Raw genomic sequence first — 20,413 nt, 5'->3', positions numbered from 1 at the left:
AGCAAAAGGGGGACCAACACAATATTAGGTCATAATGTTATGCCTGATCGTATATTTGTATATACATATACACTTTTTTTGCTTTTAAAGATGACTTATTGACTAGAGATGCAATAGTTTTGGTTTTGGCTGCGACAATTATGAAAACATGATGCCACATTTCATTCCTTTCCTTTAAAGCGGTGCGCTGGTGCCCTTCCTACGTCTAAATCAGTCAAAACATGTAACATGACTATCGTGATATACAGTCTCCTGCTGGACTCGCTCGATACAAAAAAAAAAGAAAAAAGGTTATTGAGCTGCGAAAAAGATGCCGTTCCCCTGGCAGATTTCTGTGCGCGCGATCCAAGATGGAGCGAAACCGACAAGTATAGGCTACAGTGAGCTTTGGGTGTGTGCTTAAACGGACAAATACACAGACAAAAAAAATCTTGGCAAGTTTTCACTTAAACTGAGCTGGTTATGTCTTAAGTGGACATAAAAAGTTGGGAAAGTAATCAAATGATTGTCAGTATATTAGATCTGTGCATTTGGTTTAAAAGTGACAGCAGCCTAATAAATATAGCTTGATTGTACATTAAGGTTTGTGTATTGCGTTGTGTGTGTATAAAACACAAGGTGTATAACCTTGTTCCATTTTGATAGCAGCTGTGTGTGCAGAGCCAGTTCACGTTTAAAAGCTGATTTTTCTTGATCTGCAGTTTTTACGAGACCTCTCTGTTTCACACTTAATGCCTCCAGATGGCGGATCTAAAAAAAAAAGAACATCATCATCATGCTTGCACACATCCTATGGCTGGCAGAGGTGTTTAGTAAACATGTTCTGACCTGATCCTTTGACGTCTGCAGCTCTGAGCTCATCTCACTCATCTGCCGCTTGAGCTGTTGGTTCTCCTCAGTTAGTGAGGCATGCTCCGCCTCCATCAGCCCAGAAAGCTCCGCCCACACACGCCTGCCATGCTGCTGACCAGCAGACACAAAAGAGACCTCCAACAACTGATGCGGAGAAAGAGGAGGAGGAAGGGAGAGTTGTTACCGTGTCTCCATTTAATGGAAATGACAGAATCTCCTATCCTCGAAACTCACCTTCTCATTGGCATATTGCACTTGTTTGTGCAAAGAAATAACTTCCTGTTTGAGGGAATCTCTTTCTTTTTGCGTGATGCGTAGGTCAGATTTGAGACGGGTATTCTGCTGAGTGAGTGTCTGTAAAGAGGAGTCCATTGATATGACCTGAAGGAGACCAGGAAACATTTGTAAGGTAAAGTAAAGTGTCAGATGTGAGTGAAAATGGGCGATGAGAGGCAATTTTTACCCTTTCTGGGTCCATCTTTGTTTCTGATCTAAGCGGTTCCTTTTCTGTTCTGGAACCAATTTCCTCCCGATTATAAAACTGGAAGCAAGCGTGTATGTATGCACACAGAATGAGAGCGGCACGGAGGAAAAAGATGAATATTATTAATGTTTCCATCACTCGAACTCGGAGCATATTACTATGAAGTTTACACATTTAAAACCATACCCCATTCTTCTCAGTGGTTGTGCTGTCATGTTGACGCATCACTTCCTGGAGCGCATGTCGAAGCGCATGGTCTGCATTCTCCTGAAATAAAAAATTCTCCTCCTCCAGCTGCTGTCCTAGACGACGAGGCTCTGAGTGCTGAAGAAAAAGACATTAAGAGTGTTTGTGTGTGGACATGGGGGGGCTCATTACTGTAATGACAAATGGCAACTTATAAGAAATCATTTCTATCACTGCATGTAACTCCATATAACATATCCATATAATGTAACTGAGTAATGGAGATAAATCTCACCTGTCTCCTGAGAGCTTGTACCGATCTCTTCCCTTGCTTAAGGTGTTGTAATCTGGAGAAATATATGATTTGTTACGTCACTCAACAGTTCTTATATGAAAAGTGTGACCTGCCAAAACCAATTTTTGCAGATTCTGATTTTCTTTATAAGAACTTTTCTTCAATGGAAAATGTATTTCATAAAAATAAAATAAAAAACGAGTAAAAAGTCAGTAATATAATAAGAACAAATGGCAAAAAACAGCACAAATACATGCAATAGAATAAAGAGAGACATGAAATGAACATGGCTTTAAGTTTTTCAGGTAGGACTAACAGTAGGTTGGTATTGAGGTAAGAAATACTACAGGAATTAAAGTAATCAAATGTTAAATAACACTAGTCTTCATTGCAAAAAAAAAAAAATGCAGATTAATGCTTACAATTAAAGATACAAATGTTATTCAGTCAAGAGCAGAGAGTGATTTTCTTTGTTCCAAAATACAGTTACACAACATGCGTTATCTTTCTGAACTATTTACGTTCCAAAACAGACTTTGTTTAACTGAATACTCGCCAAGACGGGACCATTTAACACTCATTTTGGTACTTGTGACTGTTAGAGAGGCGGCTTTATGCATACGCACTTTTAGCGTGAGCGCAAAACCTGCAGAGATTAGTAAAATTATGAGCAATACAAGTTCTATTCAACCGGAGCGAATGAGACAAGGGAGCGAGATGAGGCGGATGTGTGTCACTTCACCGTCGGAGAGAAGAGAGCGAGAACTCGCAGCTGGTATCGGTGTATTGATGCTGCAGAAAAGGTGTATTGAACGTTTCAGATATTTCAGTATTGATACATATACATATTTTGACAACACTAGTGTCTAATTAGGTTTATTGTTCCAAACTTTTTTGTGGTGGTCCCACCCCACGGTTTACTTTGGCCTTACAAGTATTCCAAATTACGAACTTTGTCTTCACTCACAGAGGAGAACTTCCAAGCCAACATTGGCCAACAGCCAACGGCTGTGAGTGTGAGCTAGGCTGTGACGTTATTGCTGGCGCCGCTGGCAACAAAACAGACCAGCTCGGAATCAGAAAGATGTGAAACTGACCAGCCGCTCACTGGTCTGGGCAGAGCATGCGGAAAATCGGCTGATCCGGTCCCTGGCCGGTCGATCTGATCTAGAAAATTGAGAACTCTCAGGTAAAACAGCATGTCTTACCTCAGATCGTCCTGGTTCTCTCTCAGGTCCTCCTCCCTCACTGTTGAAATTTTGTGCCTCAGAATTAAGTTCTCTTTAGCCAGACGACAAACTTCACTCCTAAACACAGAAGGCATTGTAAATCCACTTGGTGACATTAAATTGCTTACAACAGTGTGCAACAAACTGAAATGCTCTGACCAAGCATAAAAATCAGAGTCCATTCTTTTGGATTAGGTCAAACAGTCCTTTAGTCTGTTAAATTTACAACAAGCTCCACACACACACTTGCATTGGAAATGTTTAATAGTTTAGACAAAAGTTGGGTCAAAACTGGTATACAACAGCTACACTACACAGATATCAATGGTGATAGTCGGGCCTCTATCTCTGCAAAAAGGCAGGGTCTACACAGGCACTCACATAGAAGGGACTGAGCAACAAGAGGCAAATGGAATGAGGGGAGCAGGTATACTGTTCTACTAAAGCAGGACATAGGGGGCCACCACATGGTACCTCCGCTCCTGCATTTGTTCATGGATCCTGAGAGATTTGTCCTGCAGATCAGCAAGAGCTCTGCGTAGTTGTGAGTTCTGCTGCTCGAACTCCATGCAGAAGAATTCAAGCTCTGCTACTGCAGTAATCTTCTCTTTCAACTGGGAGTTGCGGGACGAGTTGTTTGAAGTATCGGAAGAGTCAGAGTCCCACTGTGGCAACATATCCTGTTTATCAAGTTCCTGGAGAAGTACCTTCAGTTTGGAATTCTCCACTCGGAGTCGTGCTGTCTTTTCCAGGACAGACTCCGGCTGATTGTGGAGGTCCAGGACTACATATATCTTGCCCTCCAGACTTTTGACTCTCTTCTCCAGTTTTCTGTTATGCTCCACTAGCTGCAAGTTCTCTTGGATGCTTTGCTCAAAGCAGACCTTTAGCTCAGCAAGTTGCACATCTTTGATTGAGGCCACCATTTGGTCAGAGTGATTTGGTACTTGATGCGTGATATTCTCTTTATCCAGATCCTGCCGTTTAGGGCTCTGTAACTGGGAGCTAGTGCCCTCTGCAGCTTTGCTGTACTGCATCACTGTTTCTTGAAGATCCAGGATCTCCTGTATGCACTCATCTCTCAGACCAGCAACTTTGTCCAGTTCTGTGTCAACTGTAGTTAGGCTACAAACCTCATTTGCAAAAGCCCTGATTTCATTCTCAAAACTTGCAATGTTGATACTGACCTTTAGATCTTCTTCAATCTCCAAAGTGTCATCTCTTTGAGACTCCGTACTATTCCTCTCAGCATTCTGCAATTCTTTGTTCAACGCTGCATCTTCAGAACCATCCACTCTGAGATTCTCCTCAATCTTTTCCTTCTCTTCTTTAAGACAGGCACAATCAGGGGTTCCTGTTCCACTATTGTTAGATTCTACATCAACCATGTCTAATTCATCAGCACAAGAGTTCAAAGTTATACTGTTTGTAACTCCAATCTCTGGGCATCTGTGTTGCTGTGGATTCCCAAGCTCAGAGTCAGTAACTTCATCCCTTATTCCTGCTTCCTCTTCATCATCTCTGTTTACAAAAGTCTCTTCACATATGAGGTGCTTTAGACTAACTTTATCAGTAGATTCTGTGAAGGTGTCTTGGTTGAGTTCACCAAAGGGTTGTACTGTGGATTCATTGGAAGTTTCTTCACAGATGTCTCCATTGGGTTCTGCATGGATTTCTTCAGTAGACTCCCCCAAGGGTTCTACAGAAGGTTCTCCAGTGGTTCTTGTCAACTGCAACACAATTCCTTCCAACTCCACCACTCTCAATGCCAGTCCATCTCTCTCTGCAAGCAGAGCCTTTCCCTCATCCTTTAATTCCTGATAGAGGAGCTTTTCATCCTCCTGGATTGTGCTTATCAGCTCCATGCTCTCAGTGAATGAAAGTACTTCCCCTCGCTTGCTCTCCAAAGCAGACAGACTCCTTTGCAGCTCCGCTCGCTCCTGGATAAAGTCCTCCACAGCCTGCTTCAGCATCTCTTCCAGCTCAGTAGCTTTGTGCTCTGCTTGTGCCAGCAGCAAGTCTTTGGCCTCCATCCTATCCTGCACATAGTTGTGCAGCTCATTGAGTTGACGGCTCAGCTCAATTTCTTTGGTTTGTGCAGCACTGACAAAAGCCTCAAGTTCAGCCTGAAGTTGTAGGTTCCTGTCTGTCAGAGATTTAATATCTTGTGTGTTTGCAAGTTCAAGGCATTGGCGTTCCGTTATGAGCTCCTCCCTCTCTAAGTCCAGCGCCTCCCTCAACAGCTTCCACTGTTGCTCCGCCTCCTTGGTGGCTGCCTCTGACTCCTCCTCCCAGTGGGCACGATCTACAGCATGCTGTTGGGATAGTGCTGCAATCTCACTTTGGTAATGTTCCTTGAGTTTATGTACATCCACCTGAAAACGCTCAGACACCGCCTCCTGGTCATCATAGAAACGGACTTCCACCTCTTTGAGTCGCTGAGAGAATTGTTTCTCCAGCTCTCTCCTGCACACGGCCAATCAACATCAACAGCTTATAGCATTACCTAAAATAAATACTCACCAACTCATGACACATTTAAAAAGAGTGGAGATAAAGAATAGTGCTGTTAAATCTATAAGCACATCTTCACACATGGGCTTGAGAAGCATGACTTTGATACCTTTATATATCAGGGGTCTCAAACCCTGCTCCTGTAGCAGTGTTTCTTAATCCTGGTTCTCAACCACCTACCCCCCCACCCACATATTTTGTCTCTCATAGGCCCTGTTTACACCTGGCAATAAGATGCGTTTAGATTGATCGGATCGCATGTAGACGAGGGAGACAAATACCAGTTTACACCTGGTGTTAATCTGTCTCTTATGTCTGCTTTCGACCACTTCTGTCCTGATTTCTTCGAGGGGAGTGTCTAGACCACCCATAATGTATGGGCTTTTTCAGATCTTCCGATCTAATGGACATATATTAACGTGAAAGAAGACAACGCAAAACATTCGGGAGAGCAGAAAGCAATTTGGTCAAATGCACTTTCGACTACCTCTGGAAGTGGTCGAAAAGTATACAAGCTCAAAACGTTTTAGACCCCTTTTACACCTGAAGTTCACTTCAGAACATTAATTTGTGGACTTGCACCCTTAAATTTGGACCCTTAGAAGTGATTAAAAAATGCATATAAAACGTGCAGAGCTGGGAGGCAAGGAACAGGATTGAGAACCACTGTCCTTGAGAGCTACCTTCTAGCTAGCACAGTGCTATTAAAGATCTTGAAGATTAAAACCTATACAATAAAATTTTCTAAATCTTTTATAAAAAAAAAAGAAAAAAAAGAAAAAAGAAAACCTTCTTAAGCTGAAATAAAGAAACTAAAAATTTAAAAAATTTAATATTATTTAAAAATATTTAAATATAAATTCCTCAAAAAATTGAAACCACAGTTCAATTAAATGCGCTTCATAGATAGAGGACTCATAGATTGATGCACATAATGGGGGATCCAGTGCAAGACAAAATACAATTGTATTAAAGATACATTCTCTTAAAACAACTCTTAAAATCTCATACAGGTAAATCTATCTTGCGCTGAGGACTATAGATATTTTAACTGGAAAATAAGTAAAAAATAGATAAACATTTGGCAGTGTGTCCAATTTGAGGACATGCATTGAAAGAAAAGGGCTTCCAAAGAAACGAGTCTTATTGCACATGTCAAAGTTTTTAAGGTTAATTTCAGTTAGCAAGTGTGTCTTACCTCTGTTCTGCAATATCTGTGCGTAGTTTCTCCAAAAGGCTGCTGAGTCTTTCCCTCTCCTCGCTGTGTTTGGCACACAGCTCCTGCATGGCCTCCCTGTGCGCCTCCTCCATCCGGCCCTGCTCTTCTTTCAGCCCCTGCTGCCACCTCCTCTCTTGCTCCTCTCTCTCCACGAGCAGTTTCTCTCTCTGCTGCGCCAAACAGGCCTGCAGCGCCTCCTCATGTTGTTTCTCCAGCTGAGCTCTCTCTCTCCCCCAGTGCTCAAGTATAATGCTCTCGGTTTCCTCCTGCTGACTTCGGAGGTGTTCCCTTTCTTCCTGCAAACGCTGTAGTAGTAGAGCGTGATGTTTGTTCTCTAATGAAGCCCGCTCCTCATCCCACTGCTGCCTGAGTCTCCTTTCCCTCTCCAACCTCTCCTCCAACACGGCCTGCAGCGCCTCCTTACTGATCTCCTCTAGCTCCTGCTTCTCCCGTTCCCACTCCTCCTTGAGCCTCAGTTCTCTCTCCTCCAGCACAGCCTGCAATGCCACCTTACTGCTCTCCTCTAACTGCTGCCGCTCTCGTTCCCACTCCTCCCTGAGCCTCTTTTCCAGCTCAACACACTCTTGTTCTGTTCTCTGCTGCATCTCCACAAGCTGAGCACTTAGCACCTCATCATAGCTCTTCTGCTTTTGTTTCCACTGTTCTGTGAGCCTCTTCTCTTCCTCTTCCTTCTCTTCTTGCAGTCTCTCCCTCTGCTCCTGCAGACTTGCCTCCAGCACCTCTTGGTGCTTTAACTCCCTCAAACTCATCTCCTCAGCAAGCACTCTGCTCTGCTCCTCATGTGCAGTCTGTTTCTCCTCCAGAACTCGCACTTTTGCTTCCAGCTGTTCTGCACGGCTTTTGACATCCTGTGCCTCCTGCGTGAGAGAGTGAAGTTCCTGCTGATGGAGTGTTTGGAGGGCAGAAATGTCCTGCTCCAATCTGTTTGCTCTCTCTAGTTCTCTTGCCATCTCCTCCCTCAAAACCTGCACCTCCTGTTGGTGCTGCAGGGAGAGACGACTTCTCTCCTCTTCTGCACTGCGTTTTTCTTCATAAACCTACAGAGGGGATCAGAGAACAAGAGGAAGTCTTTTATTCTTATAATATTTGGGTGAACTATCCCTTTAAGACTGATCTGAATGTAAATACACTAACCCCTCATTTGGTTTCATACAATTTATGATAAAACTTTATATTTTTAATAGATTTAGTATGCACATTGCCCTGACGTCTCACCATTGCCCTGATGTTTTCGATCTCTTGTTGGTGCTGTTCCAGTAACATCTCTGTCTCTAGATTTATGTTTAATGGCTGCTGCTCTTGAGAACCTACACATCCATACACACAACAGCACAGCTCATTACATGTGGCAGAAGATAGAACCCAACTGTAAGCATTCATTCAGTGTTGTCTAGGAGTATAAGCACACATGTATACATTACCTGGGTCTGGACTCTTGCTGGCCAGTTCATCAGAGAGACTCAGTCCGAGACGTGTTGAGGGTGTGTGACCCGAAGTCTGATATTCCTCCAGCTGAGCTTCCAGCTCATCGATACGATCCTGCAGCTCCTACAATACACATACACATACATATACACATACACATACACATACAAATATAAATAAAATGTTCATTTCAGAAAGAAAAATAGACTGAAACAAATAGAAAGTATACAAAAACACACAAGGTTACAGACCCTGCACTGCTCCTCGTAGTTCCTGCGCAGCTGTCTGAGACGTTCCTCCTGCTGGTAAAACTCTGCACTGTCTGGATCCAAATCGCCAAACTACACACACACAGAAACAAAAAGAACATTTAGAAACCCAAAAAACAATAAATAAATAAACACTGCAAAAATACCATAAAACAATAATGGTATGGGCAATATCAATCTTTTCTACAACAATATTCAACTTTCCAATTGTTCATGATTTACTGGATAAGGATTATTTTTAAAAGAATAATTTTTTTAAAGAGCACCTATTATGGCATTTAAAATGTTCCAAATATTGTTTTAGAAGTCCCCAACAACAGTTTTGCATGCATGCAATGACAAAAAAGACTTTAGTTTTCTTCTAATATGCATTTATTTTTACCTGTTTTGACAGCGATTCTCAAATTATTCCTTTAGTGATTCACTTTTCAAAACCCCGCCTTTACGTGATGCTAATCTGCGGTGATTGGTCCGATGACCCAGTCAGTTGTGATTGGTATAGTCTGTGCAGTAGTCTGTATTTTCGGAAACGGAACGCCCATCAAAGTCTTATAGTGACAGTAATTTGTTAATATGTGTCAGGAGTTATGAATATGAAAACCGCGTCGGTACCGTTTGATTGTAATATGAGCCTCATCTGATCTCATTCATAAAAAAACTCCTCTATTCTCCTCACGAAGACTCACGACAAATCAACATCCCTCAGGGCTTTTAGTTCAAAAGATGAGGAGAAATATTGATAGATTCTCATATGTCTGTCAAATTTCTAAACAGAGGAGTATTTTTTATTCAATACTTCCTCAAAATGCGCAGATGTAGCCTAATCATGAGCGATTGAGTCTCTTGTGTGTTGTTTTCAATTCATACTGGCAGCCGGATGGCGCTCTGTGCACATGTAGTCCATGGTACAGACAGACGAAGAAGAACCATGTGCCATAATAGAAGTCCATAATAAAAGCTTCCTGAGATCGCGAAACATGCAAATAGAGACATTTGAAGACTAATAAACACAGAATCGCGACGATGTATGGTTTGTCTTCAAGCCACTTAGTCTTCAAATGCTCATCCTTGGGCAGATGAAAAAAGTTTGCTTTTGAGTCGCACTTCAGAACACAGTCTCGTCGCCATGATGTTTTCTAGTTTTCACTGGCGTCTTGGAGCGCAATAAGTGGGCGTATCGTATTCAAATAACTTGACAAGTTGACGTCATCTAGTCAGAGAAAAAGCTTCGGCCTTCTAACGATTCTTAAAAATTACTCAGAGTCGACTCTTACTTTTGAAAGAAAATAACTATATATACAGTGCACTGTCATATTTCAAAGTTTGCAGGATGTTTTTGTTCACTTAGATCTATGTTACACACTACATGAAAGGTAAATTTCAAAATTCCATGATAGGTGCTCTTTAAATATTTTTACTCAATTTCTACCTGATAAAACATTTTAGAATTGTTTTTACCTTTTTTACCTAGAAAAATGTATATTCATAAAAATGCCCATGTAGTTATAAGAATTTTCCAGGTCTAGAAACTTAAACAAAATTAGTCTTCCTCATATATTCAGCTTTTTTTTAAGATCTGAAAGAAGTGTCTGTAATGTCAGCAGGCCTGAGTATGTGATGTCAGCAAAGATGGGTGTGTCTTTAGTGATGTCACTATTAATCTACGCATATTTCGCCTCAGGTCAGTACTGATGTCTGCGTCCGTGCTGATTTCAGTACCTTCTCTTTTAAAACACCATCCAGATTTTTCTGCACTTTGTTCAACTGGTTTTCAGTTTCCACCAGTTTCTCTGTGGTCTCAATAAGCTCTGACTCCATGCGACCATTTTCCTACACAACACAAAGTTATTGAAGACAAACACGCACAGAACATTCTTCAATTCCAACCACAAAATCAAATCGAATTAATGAATGTGACAGGTTGACGGGAATAGAATGTGATTTAAACATACAGCAGGCAATTCATGGGGTGAAGTAAAGAAAATAAATCAAATTCAAATGCAAAATGCTGATTACTTTAATGGTGAGAGTTAGGTGTTCTCGAAGGAAGGTTTCATCTTCTTTCATCTTGCCAATTTCCTTTTCAAGCTCTTCTCGTTGCTGATTGGCCTGCTGCTGCACAAGCTCCACCTCTCTACTTAGTTCTGCCCTCAGAGCAGTCATACTTTCTTTATATTCCTGCTCCAACCTCCTGTACATAATTGCATGCATAAACACACATGCACATGAATACACATGCTCACACCCACATGCATAGACCAATGTCAACAGAACAGGCCTTCTGTGTATATGCAGCAATTATCTGCAGGTAAACACAGATACTGTTGAGGAAAATGTCATGTGACAGAAGTTATGCAGAGAAAAGATGAGATTGGCGAAATTTAAATCTTTAAGTGCTTTCTGCATTTAAAAGGAAGTAACATGTTTCGATTATGAAATGATTGAAAGTAAAAGGTTACCGGAGGTTGAGTTCGTTGTTTCGTTCGATGGCAGCATGGTGGTCGTCCACTTCAGACGCCAGCTGAGATTTCAGTTTCTCTGCTTTGTCCAGATCAAAGCGAATCCTCTCCTTCTCACGCCTTTCCAGGTCAACACACTCACTGTCACACAAAGAATTATGACATTAGGAGCAATTCTGGAGCTCTGATGATTTTAAAATGATCTTGAGTGAATCTGAATAATGAGCTAGACTGATGTAAAGTGTGTGAAGACAATTTAAGAGCGAGTCTTAATGAGCTAGAGTGACACTGAGTGTGTGGAGTAAATCTGAATAAGGACATGGTTTTAGGCAGAATAACAATGTGATTTTAAAGGAGAGAAAACACTAGTAAAAAAGAAAACAAATGAGTCAGAATCACAAAGCTGAGGTGATCTAGATTGAGTCTAAATTAAATGACAATGATTTGGGGTCTGACATGTTTGCTCAGACAAAAAAAAGTTGATAAAATTAAATAAATAAATATATAAAAATCCTTTAAATCTTATCGGCAAAACTGCATAAATCAGATGTTTAAAATAATAAAAAATACTATTTAGCCAGTGGAATAGAATGAGAATAACTTTTTTTTAAGTTTTTTTTTTATACAATTTTGCTTTAATGGATAATTTTATATATTTATTCTAAAAGGATACTGACGGTTTATTAGCAATGTAATGTGACGGCACAAATAGCATTTACAGCCCGCATCTCATATTTTCCTAATGTCTTGTAAAAATGCATGAATGGGAATATGCATGGAAATGATATGAAGGATATGAAAGTAAAAGTAGACAGTGTAAGCACCATGTTTTTGGGAGGAGACGGGATGTAGATGCATGTGCACACAATCTTCTGCTGACTATTTTTTATAAAAGGGAATTTTGCGCAGGTTCTGGCTAATGCATGGATTTAGAAATCTGACCATTTTTGTGCGTCCGCAAAATCTAGATTTTGTGTGGATGCACACTTTTAGGATGAAATCTATGTCTATGTCGTCCTTAAGCTTTTTGACTCCCCCGATATTCCAAGAAATATATTTCTGGTACTTCTGCTGTAATGACAAAGCTGCTTGATTTCATTTTCTAATAATATATTAATATAAATAAATACAAATAATAAACAAAATTGATAAAATTGTCAAATAATAATTAAATTCTGTAATAAATCACATATAATTCCACAAATAAAGTTAAGAACTGAATTTTCCAGTACTTTTTTCAGTGATTTTTTAATAGGTTTATTATTATTATTATTATTATTATTATTATTAGTAGTAGTAGTAGTAGTAGTAGTAGTAGTAGTAGTAGTAGTAGTAGTATTTTGTTTGTTTGTAACAATTCCTCTACAATTTGTACCTGATAAAACATTTTAGAGCTTGACATTACTCAAAAAATATTTTAGTATTTTATTCATTTTTATTACACTTCCAGATCTAGAAATGACATTTAAAATTCCCAAGACAGTTTCTCCAAGATTGAGGAAATCCTGATTTTCAAATGAAAATGATAGTTATTGAGGTTATAAATTAAAATGAGAAATATGTTTTTTTAGCTGTTTTACCTTATCTTAAAACATATTTTGTCTTATTTTAAATATTTTTTTAAGCCATCTTGCGCCCCCTTTGGAATTGAGCGGAGGCCTCCTGTTTGAGAACCACTGATCTAGAACAAGCTGGAGTAAGTGTGAATAACAAACTGATCTAGTGTGTGTGATGCAGAATGAATAACAACAGTGCTCTAGAGTGATGAGCTGGCGTGACGATTATATGAATTATTAATATGAATCATGCAGTTGTACACTTGAGAAGTTCTGGGCTAGAGTTCAAATACATGGACTCACAGCAGATGTCTGATTTCTGCCTTAAAGCTCACAAGCGCCGCTTGGTGGATTGAGTTCTTAGTGCTCAGCAGCTCATTCTCTAGAGCAACGGTCAGCTCAGACAGATTCACTTTACCTTCCAGATTAAAATCCAGAGCCTACAGACACACACATAAAAACTTGTTATGAATATCCAAGATTAATCGTAGAGTTGTGTAGATGCACAACATATATGTGTTTTACCTGTAGGATCTCTGAGCTATTGTCCACTCCCTCTTCCATCCACCGGTAAAGCAGAGTTTCCACAGGAGCGTGTCCCGATCCATCATCCAAATCTGAAAACACCCGCAGACCGATGGTACTGCTCAGAGCACATGAGATCCTTCGGCCCGACTCATCAAACTTGAAAGAGAGCGATGGAGAAAAGAGGTTTAACTATTATATTTAGGCATGTTTTGCGCAGAACCTACTTTTGTGTACTACCTGAGTGGAATGGTGTCTCTTTAATTGTCTGTAGGGTGTAGATACTGATGGTGTGGGTGGTTTGCTGTTGTTTATTATGCACGAGATGAACTCCTGCACGTCCATTAGGCTTTCATCAGCACCCTGCAACAGATCCTCATCCACCTGGGAACATTCAAAAACACAAGAACTGCATGTTAATGGTATTTAACCACTTAATGCATCTCAGGTTGTGATGATGGAAAATACCTCAATGCCTATGTGCTGGCAGAGTGCGTGTAGCTGTTGCAGTGTGGCCATGCCGTTTATGGGCAGAGAGAGCTGATCGCAGGCATTCTCCAAACGCTCCTCCAAGTCACAGAGTGGCACTGCATTGCCTCGTGGTGTGCTGGGTTCATCAGGGTTCCAGAGGTGCATCTGACCTGCACACAAACCAGTGTAAATATCTGGCATAAAGCAAGATGTCTAGGGGTGTTGAGAGTATTTAAACTCACCTTCTGCTTCAAACTCTTCAGAAATGCTCATGTCAGCGTTCCAGCGCTATAAGAAAAATGCACAAATAAAACTCTTGTTATCATCACACCCCCAGGAGGGGCAAGAACTGAGCAACAACGAGGCAGCAGAAGATGTAAATAATAGAGGTGAACATATAAGGAGGGGTGTAACGATTATTCATTTATTCATTAATATTTTAATTGATTAGACTTGACTCAATGTCAAAACAAATGCCTTCAGTGATCACCTAAGCAATGCGTGAAACACTGCCTATACAAGCAGGAAAATATTTATATCAATAAAAACACCTTTTAAACATTTGGGGTCAGTAGGATTTGTTTTCTTTAAAAGGGTCATGAACTGAGGAATCAAATTTTCCTTGAGCTTTTGACATATAAGAGGTCATCATACTAAAAGAATATCCTGTAATAAAGTTTCAGAACTGAAAACTTCCTTGTTAGTCCAATAAAAGCTTTTATTGACAACAGGCCCAGCAAATGACAGGTTTTGTGGGGATCTATGACGTCAAAGGGAAGCAAGCACCGCCTCTGCAGAAGAATATCAACGCCTACTTCATCACTGCCTGTTTAGCCCCGCCCACCGATTCACGCATGACATGCAATAGAATAGGTAGCCTAAGTAACATAGGCCTACGTGGTGTTAAACCAGATCAAGCCATAAACATGCCGAGGATACTGCCTGGACTCGACAGTAATGCAACATCTAAGTAACTGTGTTAAATTTAATGCCTGATCTGAAATGTAATAATTTATGTACGGTCAGATGTTCTTTGTCTGTGTCAGTAAAATCAAACCAGTGACTAAACGTCAACTTGCGTTGTTTCACTTACTAGGATGAAAATCTGGGATTTAGCGGTGATTACATTCTATAAAGAAAGCGATCAAAGAAAGCTCCCTTTGCAATCGTTTGAGCAGCGCTGCAGCTGTCAATCAAACTGGAAAATTACATCAGTGACGCGTTTATCAGTATTCAACGAATCTCTTAACTAGATCACGTTTGCACTGTTAGTGAAGATGAAAGCATTCGTTAGTGTACAGTTGCAATGACAAGATAGCTGCTTTCATGCGCTCAACATGTGTGTGTGATCGGCTACAATGATCATAACTGCAACCTTTCATGCCACGATCTTAACATAATGCCATAGATCTTAATATAATGCCATAGATTTAAATGTAAGGCAACGCTTTTCACGATTAGTTAACCATGAGAGCTGTAGTAGTAAAAACATGCTAAAAGAGAGAGCAATACTTAGCTATTTCAAATGGTAAGACATTAGCCAATCACAGCAGTGGGCGTTTACACTAAAGTCTCACAGCAGACACGCCCCTTAAAACAGTGTTCAAACCAGAGGGGTAAAACCAGAGGGCTAAAATCAGGGTAGGAAAAATACCTTTTATTTATAAATTGATGTAAAAAGCATTCTTAAGGCCTGTTCACACTGGGACGATTTTCGTGCGCGTTTATTGCCGACGTTTAACGCCTCGTGACAAAACAAAGGGCGCCAATGTGAGTGTGCACACCAACGCGCAAAACGGCAGGCGTAAAAGCGTAATAAAAAAAAAACGCCCCGGGTTCGTTTTTTTATTTTGACGCGGCGCGTTAAAAACTGGCCGACCAATCAGATCACCGCTTTTGTTCACGTGCCTAGAGCTGCTGAAGTGACAGTAAAACACGACTTGGTGGCGCTCAAGCACAAAATGGTCTAGCACACATTGATACGACGAAGAAGTAGTAAGTAGACAAAGAAGAAGATGAGCTGCTAATGCTGCTTGCCAGTTACCATAAAGTGTGTGAATGGTTTTGGCCATAGACATAATATGTATATGGTTTTGGCAAGCACGTAAATACTGTCTCTCTTCTCCTTCTGTGTGACAAGCGAGTGTCAGAAGCGTAAAGTGCCGCGTCACCTTACCCATCCACCTCTCAAAGACACAGTGAAATAACAAATGTAGTCGTATTTCATTTGGCTAAAGACATGTGCTCAATAAACACGGTGACAAACGAAGGCTTCAAATTCTTGGTCAACACTCTGGATAAACGATACGTGATCCCCTCGCGTAATTATTTTTCAAAGGTGGCACTACCTGCGATGTACAGAAAACGCAGAGGGGAAATAGAGCGTGATCTTGCCAATATTCTTTTCGCCATAGTTCTTCTGCCTTGAAATGTTCTTATTTGGTTACATTCTGTTATGGAATATTTGTTTCTTATTGATTGTATATTTTATTTTAGTTTTATTCACATCCATTATGCAGGTAAAACTTAAGTTTATATTTTGCTTCCTAAAATATATTTACACATTGTAAAATGTAAAATAGTGCCCTGTTGAAGTTTTGCTACATTTTCTTTATTGTTTTAATTTATTTTTATTTATTCTTTAAGGAGATTCACTGAATTTTGGTGAATAAGAGGACCTATTTTATTTTGATGCACATATCTGTACATTAGCAGGAACGTTGCACAATATGGATGTGAAGGCAGTAAATGTAATTAGCTTGTGTGACAATAAACAATTGTTTTGGTTAAAATCAACAAATAATCGTGATAATTAATCGTGATCTCAATATTGATCAAAATAATCGTGATTATCATTTTGGCCCTTATCGTGCAGCCCTACTTTGTAACGTCGTCTTTAGTACCTTTTAAGGGTCTTAAGAGTGAACCGTGCATTGTGCCAATGGAGGCCTTTCAGAGCCATCAGATTTCAACTAAAATATCTTCATTTGTGTTCAGAAGATGAACAGAGGTCTTACGGGTATCGAACGACATGAGGGTAAGTAATTAATGACAGAATTTTCATTTTTGGGTGAACTAACCCTTTAAGCAAAACAACTGCTTTCAAGATTGACAATAATAGAAAATGTTTCTTGAGCAGCAAATCAGTATTTTAGAATGATTGTTAAAGAATCATGTGACACCTTTGTAATAGCTGCTAATAAATAAAGTTTTGCCAAAGGAATCAATTACATTACACATTTATTAAAATAGAAAACAGTTATTTTAAATGGTAATAATATTTTTTTGATCAAATAAAGGCAGCCTTGGTGAGCATAAATGTCTTTAAACATAAAAAAAAAAATCTTACTAATTTATAACAAATAACCAACAAAAAATAAGTAAAACAAATATATTAATACACTAATCCTGCAATAAACCTACAGGCTTGAATGCATAACTAGCCACAGGTGGAGAATCTAAAAATCCACTCAATCAATTACTTCCCTATTGTTTGGAAAAGATCATTGTGTGTTCAAATATGGACAGAGTGAATTTCGGGGGGGTGTAGGGAGCAGATGGAGAATACTTGCAATGGAATTCAGGGGGTGGGGAGAGGTCATTGTTCGTCAATAGACAAACACCCCCCTCCAAACACACACCCCGCACATCTGCTATCGTAGAACCGGAGGATTGTTCACACATCAGACTATCAGAGAGAGCTCTGCGCAGCAGTGTGTATTAATGTGCACCTGCTGGAGAGCGTGGCCAGAGTCACACACAAAAGCTCACAAACACATGCCAGCATGAATTTGCAAAAAAAAAAAATCTTTTCATCACAAGACGTCATTGCTCGATAGTTTGAGTGTTTTATAGCCAGTGGCATGCGTCTCTTGAGACTCTAAAATCTCATTAATTCAGTGTCACACTAAACTGCTGTCAGAGCAGAGGGCAAACACACAAACACACACACAGACAGACTGTGCGTTTCTGCTCCCTCCAGTCAGTTTTTCGGAGCTAGTTCAGAATTTGCAGCTGAAATACTTTGAAAGTTTGAGAGTCACTATAGCCTTCATCTTATCGGTGTATTCAGATATGGACGATTCCAAACGAGAAGAATGTGGCGTAATCTTTGAGCTTCACTGCTGTTCATGTCTGTGTTTGTTACCTACCTCACGTTTCCTGGGTACAGTCCTGTCGTCGCTCTCTTGAGCATCTTCATCCTTCTCCTCCTCATCTTCAGCCTGTGTGTGTGAATCAGTGTGCGTGTTAATAAACTCCGGAGCAGAGCGACGGCCATAGCGCTTACTGCCCTTTACAAAGCGTGGCTGGACTTCTGGGGAATCTGGGGGAGAGACAAAAAGACTCTTGCAACATTTAAACTATAAATCCATTTCTGCACAGTAAAGTCTAACAAGGGCTCAACTCTTCACGAAGTCAGAAATTATTTTAAATATAAGCTGACTTGACGCTCAAGTAACATTTACTTATTATTATCAATGTAGAAATACTTTGAATGGAAAGTGGATACTTTAAAATGGAAATCTTTGTAACATTATAAATGTCTTTATTGTTATTGTCTGATTTCAAACTTTTAAGTGGTAGTGGTATCACAGATTTTAGACAAACCTGCAACGTTTTTTGTATTTTCATAATAAAAAATTTAAAGAAGTACATTTATAACACTAATACTTTGTATTTTATTACTTTTGCATCAAATTACAAAAAAACAAGTTACCGCTGCTGTGAGGGTGTCTATGGGAGTGATGGTAAAAATTTACATTTTTCTCTCTTTTGACTGCCGTTATCAATCTCACTCCATTTTTTTCCCTCTTTTTGAAAGTTGTGAAATCACTATGGGGGCACACAAAAAAATATTTAATCTATTCTCTCATTCACAGCTATAATATTTAACCCAACAATGACGACTTCCGCTCTGAGAAACCCGGAAATGTGAAAAGGGTCTATTGAGGAAGGGTCCTGACTCCTGAGCCATATCTAAGGAACCGTAGATCATAAAGACTTGGAAAAGGCGATGGCCAGTAAGAAACCACTTAGCAACCACCCAGAACACATATCAATGTTCTAAAAACACAGCAGGAACCGCATAGCAATGCCCAGGCTACCATCATTAACTGTGAGATGTCATAATTAGAGAAGAGCTTGTTTTAAGATAGAATAGTCTTCATTTACACTCTCACTGTTCTCAGAATAATCCTTCTTAATCCAGATTTAACCTCACATCCTCCCTTCACTCCCTGAGCTCCCGCTGTCTGGCTTTTAATACATTCTCGGTTACATCAGGATTTCCAAACACTGAGCAGAGCCGTTTTTATCACAACCTGCAGTCAATTACAGTAAATAGTCAAAATATATCTTATAATATGATTTTGTAATATAGTCTCATACAATAGTCATAAATCAAGCGGACTCGAAAATAAATGGCGGCAAACACAAAAAGGGACTATATAATACCTAAACAGATATTTATTTCCATACATATAAATATTTATTGCAGCACGTTAGATAATGATTGTTTGAAAATGGTGTTTCAATGGTCAATACTAATGCCAATATCTAGACAGCTGGGTATCCATGACCAATATATATTTAGAGTTCAATAATAATACTATTATTATTTAATTCTAAATATATATTGGTCATCGAATAGCCTACTCAGCTATCTAGATATTGGCATTAGTATTATGGTGTTCAATTGGACAAAACTGCAGAAATGGCTAATTTACACAATATTGGGTCATGGTTATTTGCCGATGCCAATAATTTAAAATGATCAATGAAGTTCAGTAATCAATGACGCAATGATGTTTGTTCAAGATCACCATTACATGGTTCAAAGCTGCATCATTTTGGTTCCCAGCCCAGTTCTTACCATAAGCTACATTATGAGGATATTACCTGGCTGTTCAAGACATTCCTCTGGATCACCTGTGTTTGTACTTGATAACACGAGGATCAGCGCATCCTTAAACTGTTCAAAATTAACCTGAAAAATCAAAACAGAAGCAATAAATCACTCATCTTTTCATCCAGGTCTATCAAGACTAGGCAGTTTATTTGGTTTTGTACAAAATACAATGTTTCTGAAGATTTGAACCACACAAATTCTACCATTAACAGTACGTCTCAGCATTAAAAAAAACAATGAAACTGAAACTAAAATAAAATAAGCATATGGTCTCTTACCCGTGCACTGATCTGGTCCTGCAGCAGTGTGTGTAAGAGTGTGTTCAGTGTGTTCTCCTCCAGCTGAAGGGCCCGGCAGAGATCGGTCAGTTCTTCAGGACTCAGAGAACCCAAACCACTGCCATCAAAACTTTCAAACACCTCTTTCAATCGTTCCTCATACTGGTCCCTCGCTCCATCCATCAGCCTTTCCTACAGGGGCACAGTGTTACACATTCAGACCACTGACATTTGGCTTATTTAGGCAGATAGTTCACGTCCACACTCACAATAAATCCGATGTCTTCCTGTTCAAAACACAAGGATGCAAAAAGAGCCATCAGAAACCAGAGAAAAGAGTAAAAGAAAATGGACAAGAGGAAAGACGAGCTGAAGCGCAAGTGCTTGACACACACTGGTCACTTCTACCAGAGAGGCTGTATTGGATGTCAGCCATTAAAGGACTACAGCTTTCATAACAGCAGAGCTCTTATAAACTCAAACAACATTCCCAGACTTGATTAATGGATTTCCATGAACCTTTCAGTCGTTCAGAAGGACAAGGAGCATTTAGAAACTCTGGGCAGATTTCCATATCAGGTACCAATCTTTTGAATCAATTAGGTGTACATCAGGCTTAACAGGGATGTGCAATATATCGGTACCATTTCAGTTATCTGACTGCCATAATAAAAAATAAATGAATATAAATAAATAAATAAATGTATATTTTATATATGTGT

At 39.7% G+C, this 20,413-nt stretch overlaps 1 protein-coding gene across 4 annotated transcripts in view; it reads right to left on the bottom strand.

Annotated features, from left to right (window-relative positions):
- nin (ninein (GSK3B interacting protein)) overlaps window positions 1-20,413 on the bottom strand; it is a 29,509-nt gene that overhangs the window by 4,483 nt on the left and 4,613 nt on the right. For 3 of the 4 annotated variants that reach the window (XM_079842841.1, XM_079842840.1, XM_079842842.1), the window contains exons 2-23: window positions 19,692-19,883; window positions 19,404-19,491; window positions 17,657-17,829; window positions 13,748-13,793; window positions 13,503-13,675; window positions 13,275-13,418; window positions 13,035-13,193; window positions 12,813-12,949; window positions 10,954-11,094; window positions 10,511-10,685; window positions 10,214-10,324; window positions 8,477-8,566; window positions 8,222-8,348; window positions 8,016-8,107; window positions 6,759-7,837; window positions 3,026-3,124; window positions 1,818-1,869; window positions 1,523-1,660; window positions 1,316-1,393; window positions 1,087-1,233; window positions 829-996; window positions 628-750 (exon numbers count right to left, since the gene is read on the bottom strand). In XM_079842841.1, the coding sequence (XP_079698967.1) occupies window positions 628-750; window positions 829-996; window positions 1,087-1,233; window positions 1,316-1,393; window positions 1,523-1,660; window positions 1,818-1,869; window positions 3,026-3,124; window positions 6,759-7,837; window positions 8,016-8,107; window positions 8,222-8,348; window positions 8,477-8,566; window positions 10,214-10,324; window positions 10,511-10,685; window positions 10,954-11,094; window positions 12,813-12,949; window positions 13,035-13,193; window positions 13,275-13,418; window positions 13,503-13,675; window positions 13,748-13,793; window positions 17,657-17,829; window positions 19,404-19,491; window positions 19,692-19,874 (3,723 nt within the window). In that variant the 5' untranslated portion in view covers window positions 19,875-19,883. Of the gene's footprint in view, window positions 1-627; window positions 751-828; window positions 997-1,086; window positions 1,234-1,315; window positions 1,394-1,522; window positions 1,661-1,817; window positions 1,870-3,025; window positions 3,125-6,758; window positions 7,838-8,015; window positions 8,108-8,221; window positions 8,349-8,476; window positions 8,567-10,213; window positions 10,325-10,510; window positions 10,686-10,953; window positions 11,095-12,812; window positions 12,950-13,034; window positions 13,194-13,274; window positions 13,419-13,502; window positions 13,676-13,747; window positions 13,794-17,656; window positions 17,830-19,403; window positions 19,492-19,691; window positions 19,884-20,413 lie in introns of those variants that run through there. The other variant, XM_079842843.1, reaches the window with a different exon arrangement.

The sequence above is a fragment of the Gobio gobio genome (assembly GCF_949357685.1).
Source record: "Gobio gobio genome assembly, chromosome: 18".
Taxonomy (NCBI): domain Eukaryota; kingdom Metazoa; phylum Chordata; class Actinopteri; order Cypriniformes; family Gobionidae; genus Gobio; species Gobio gobio.
The sequence above is the reverse complement of the archived record's forward strand: the minus strand, read 5'-3'. Positions and strand labels throughout refer to the sequence as shown.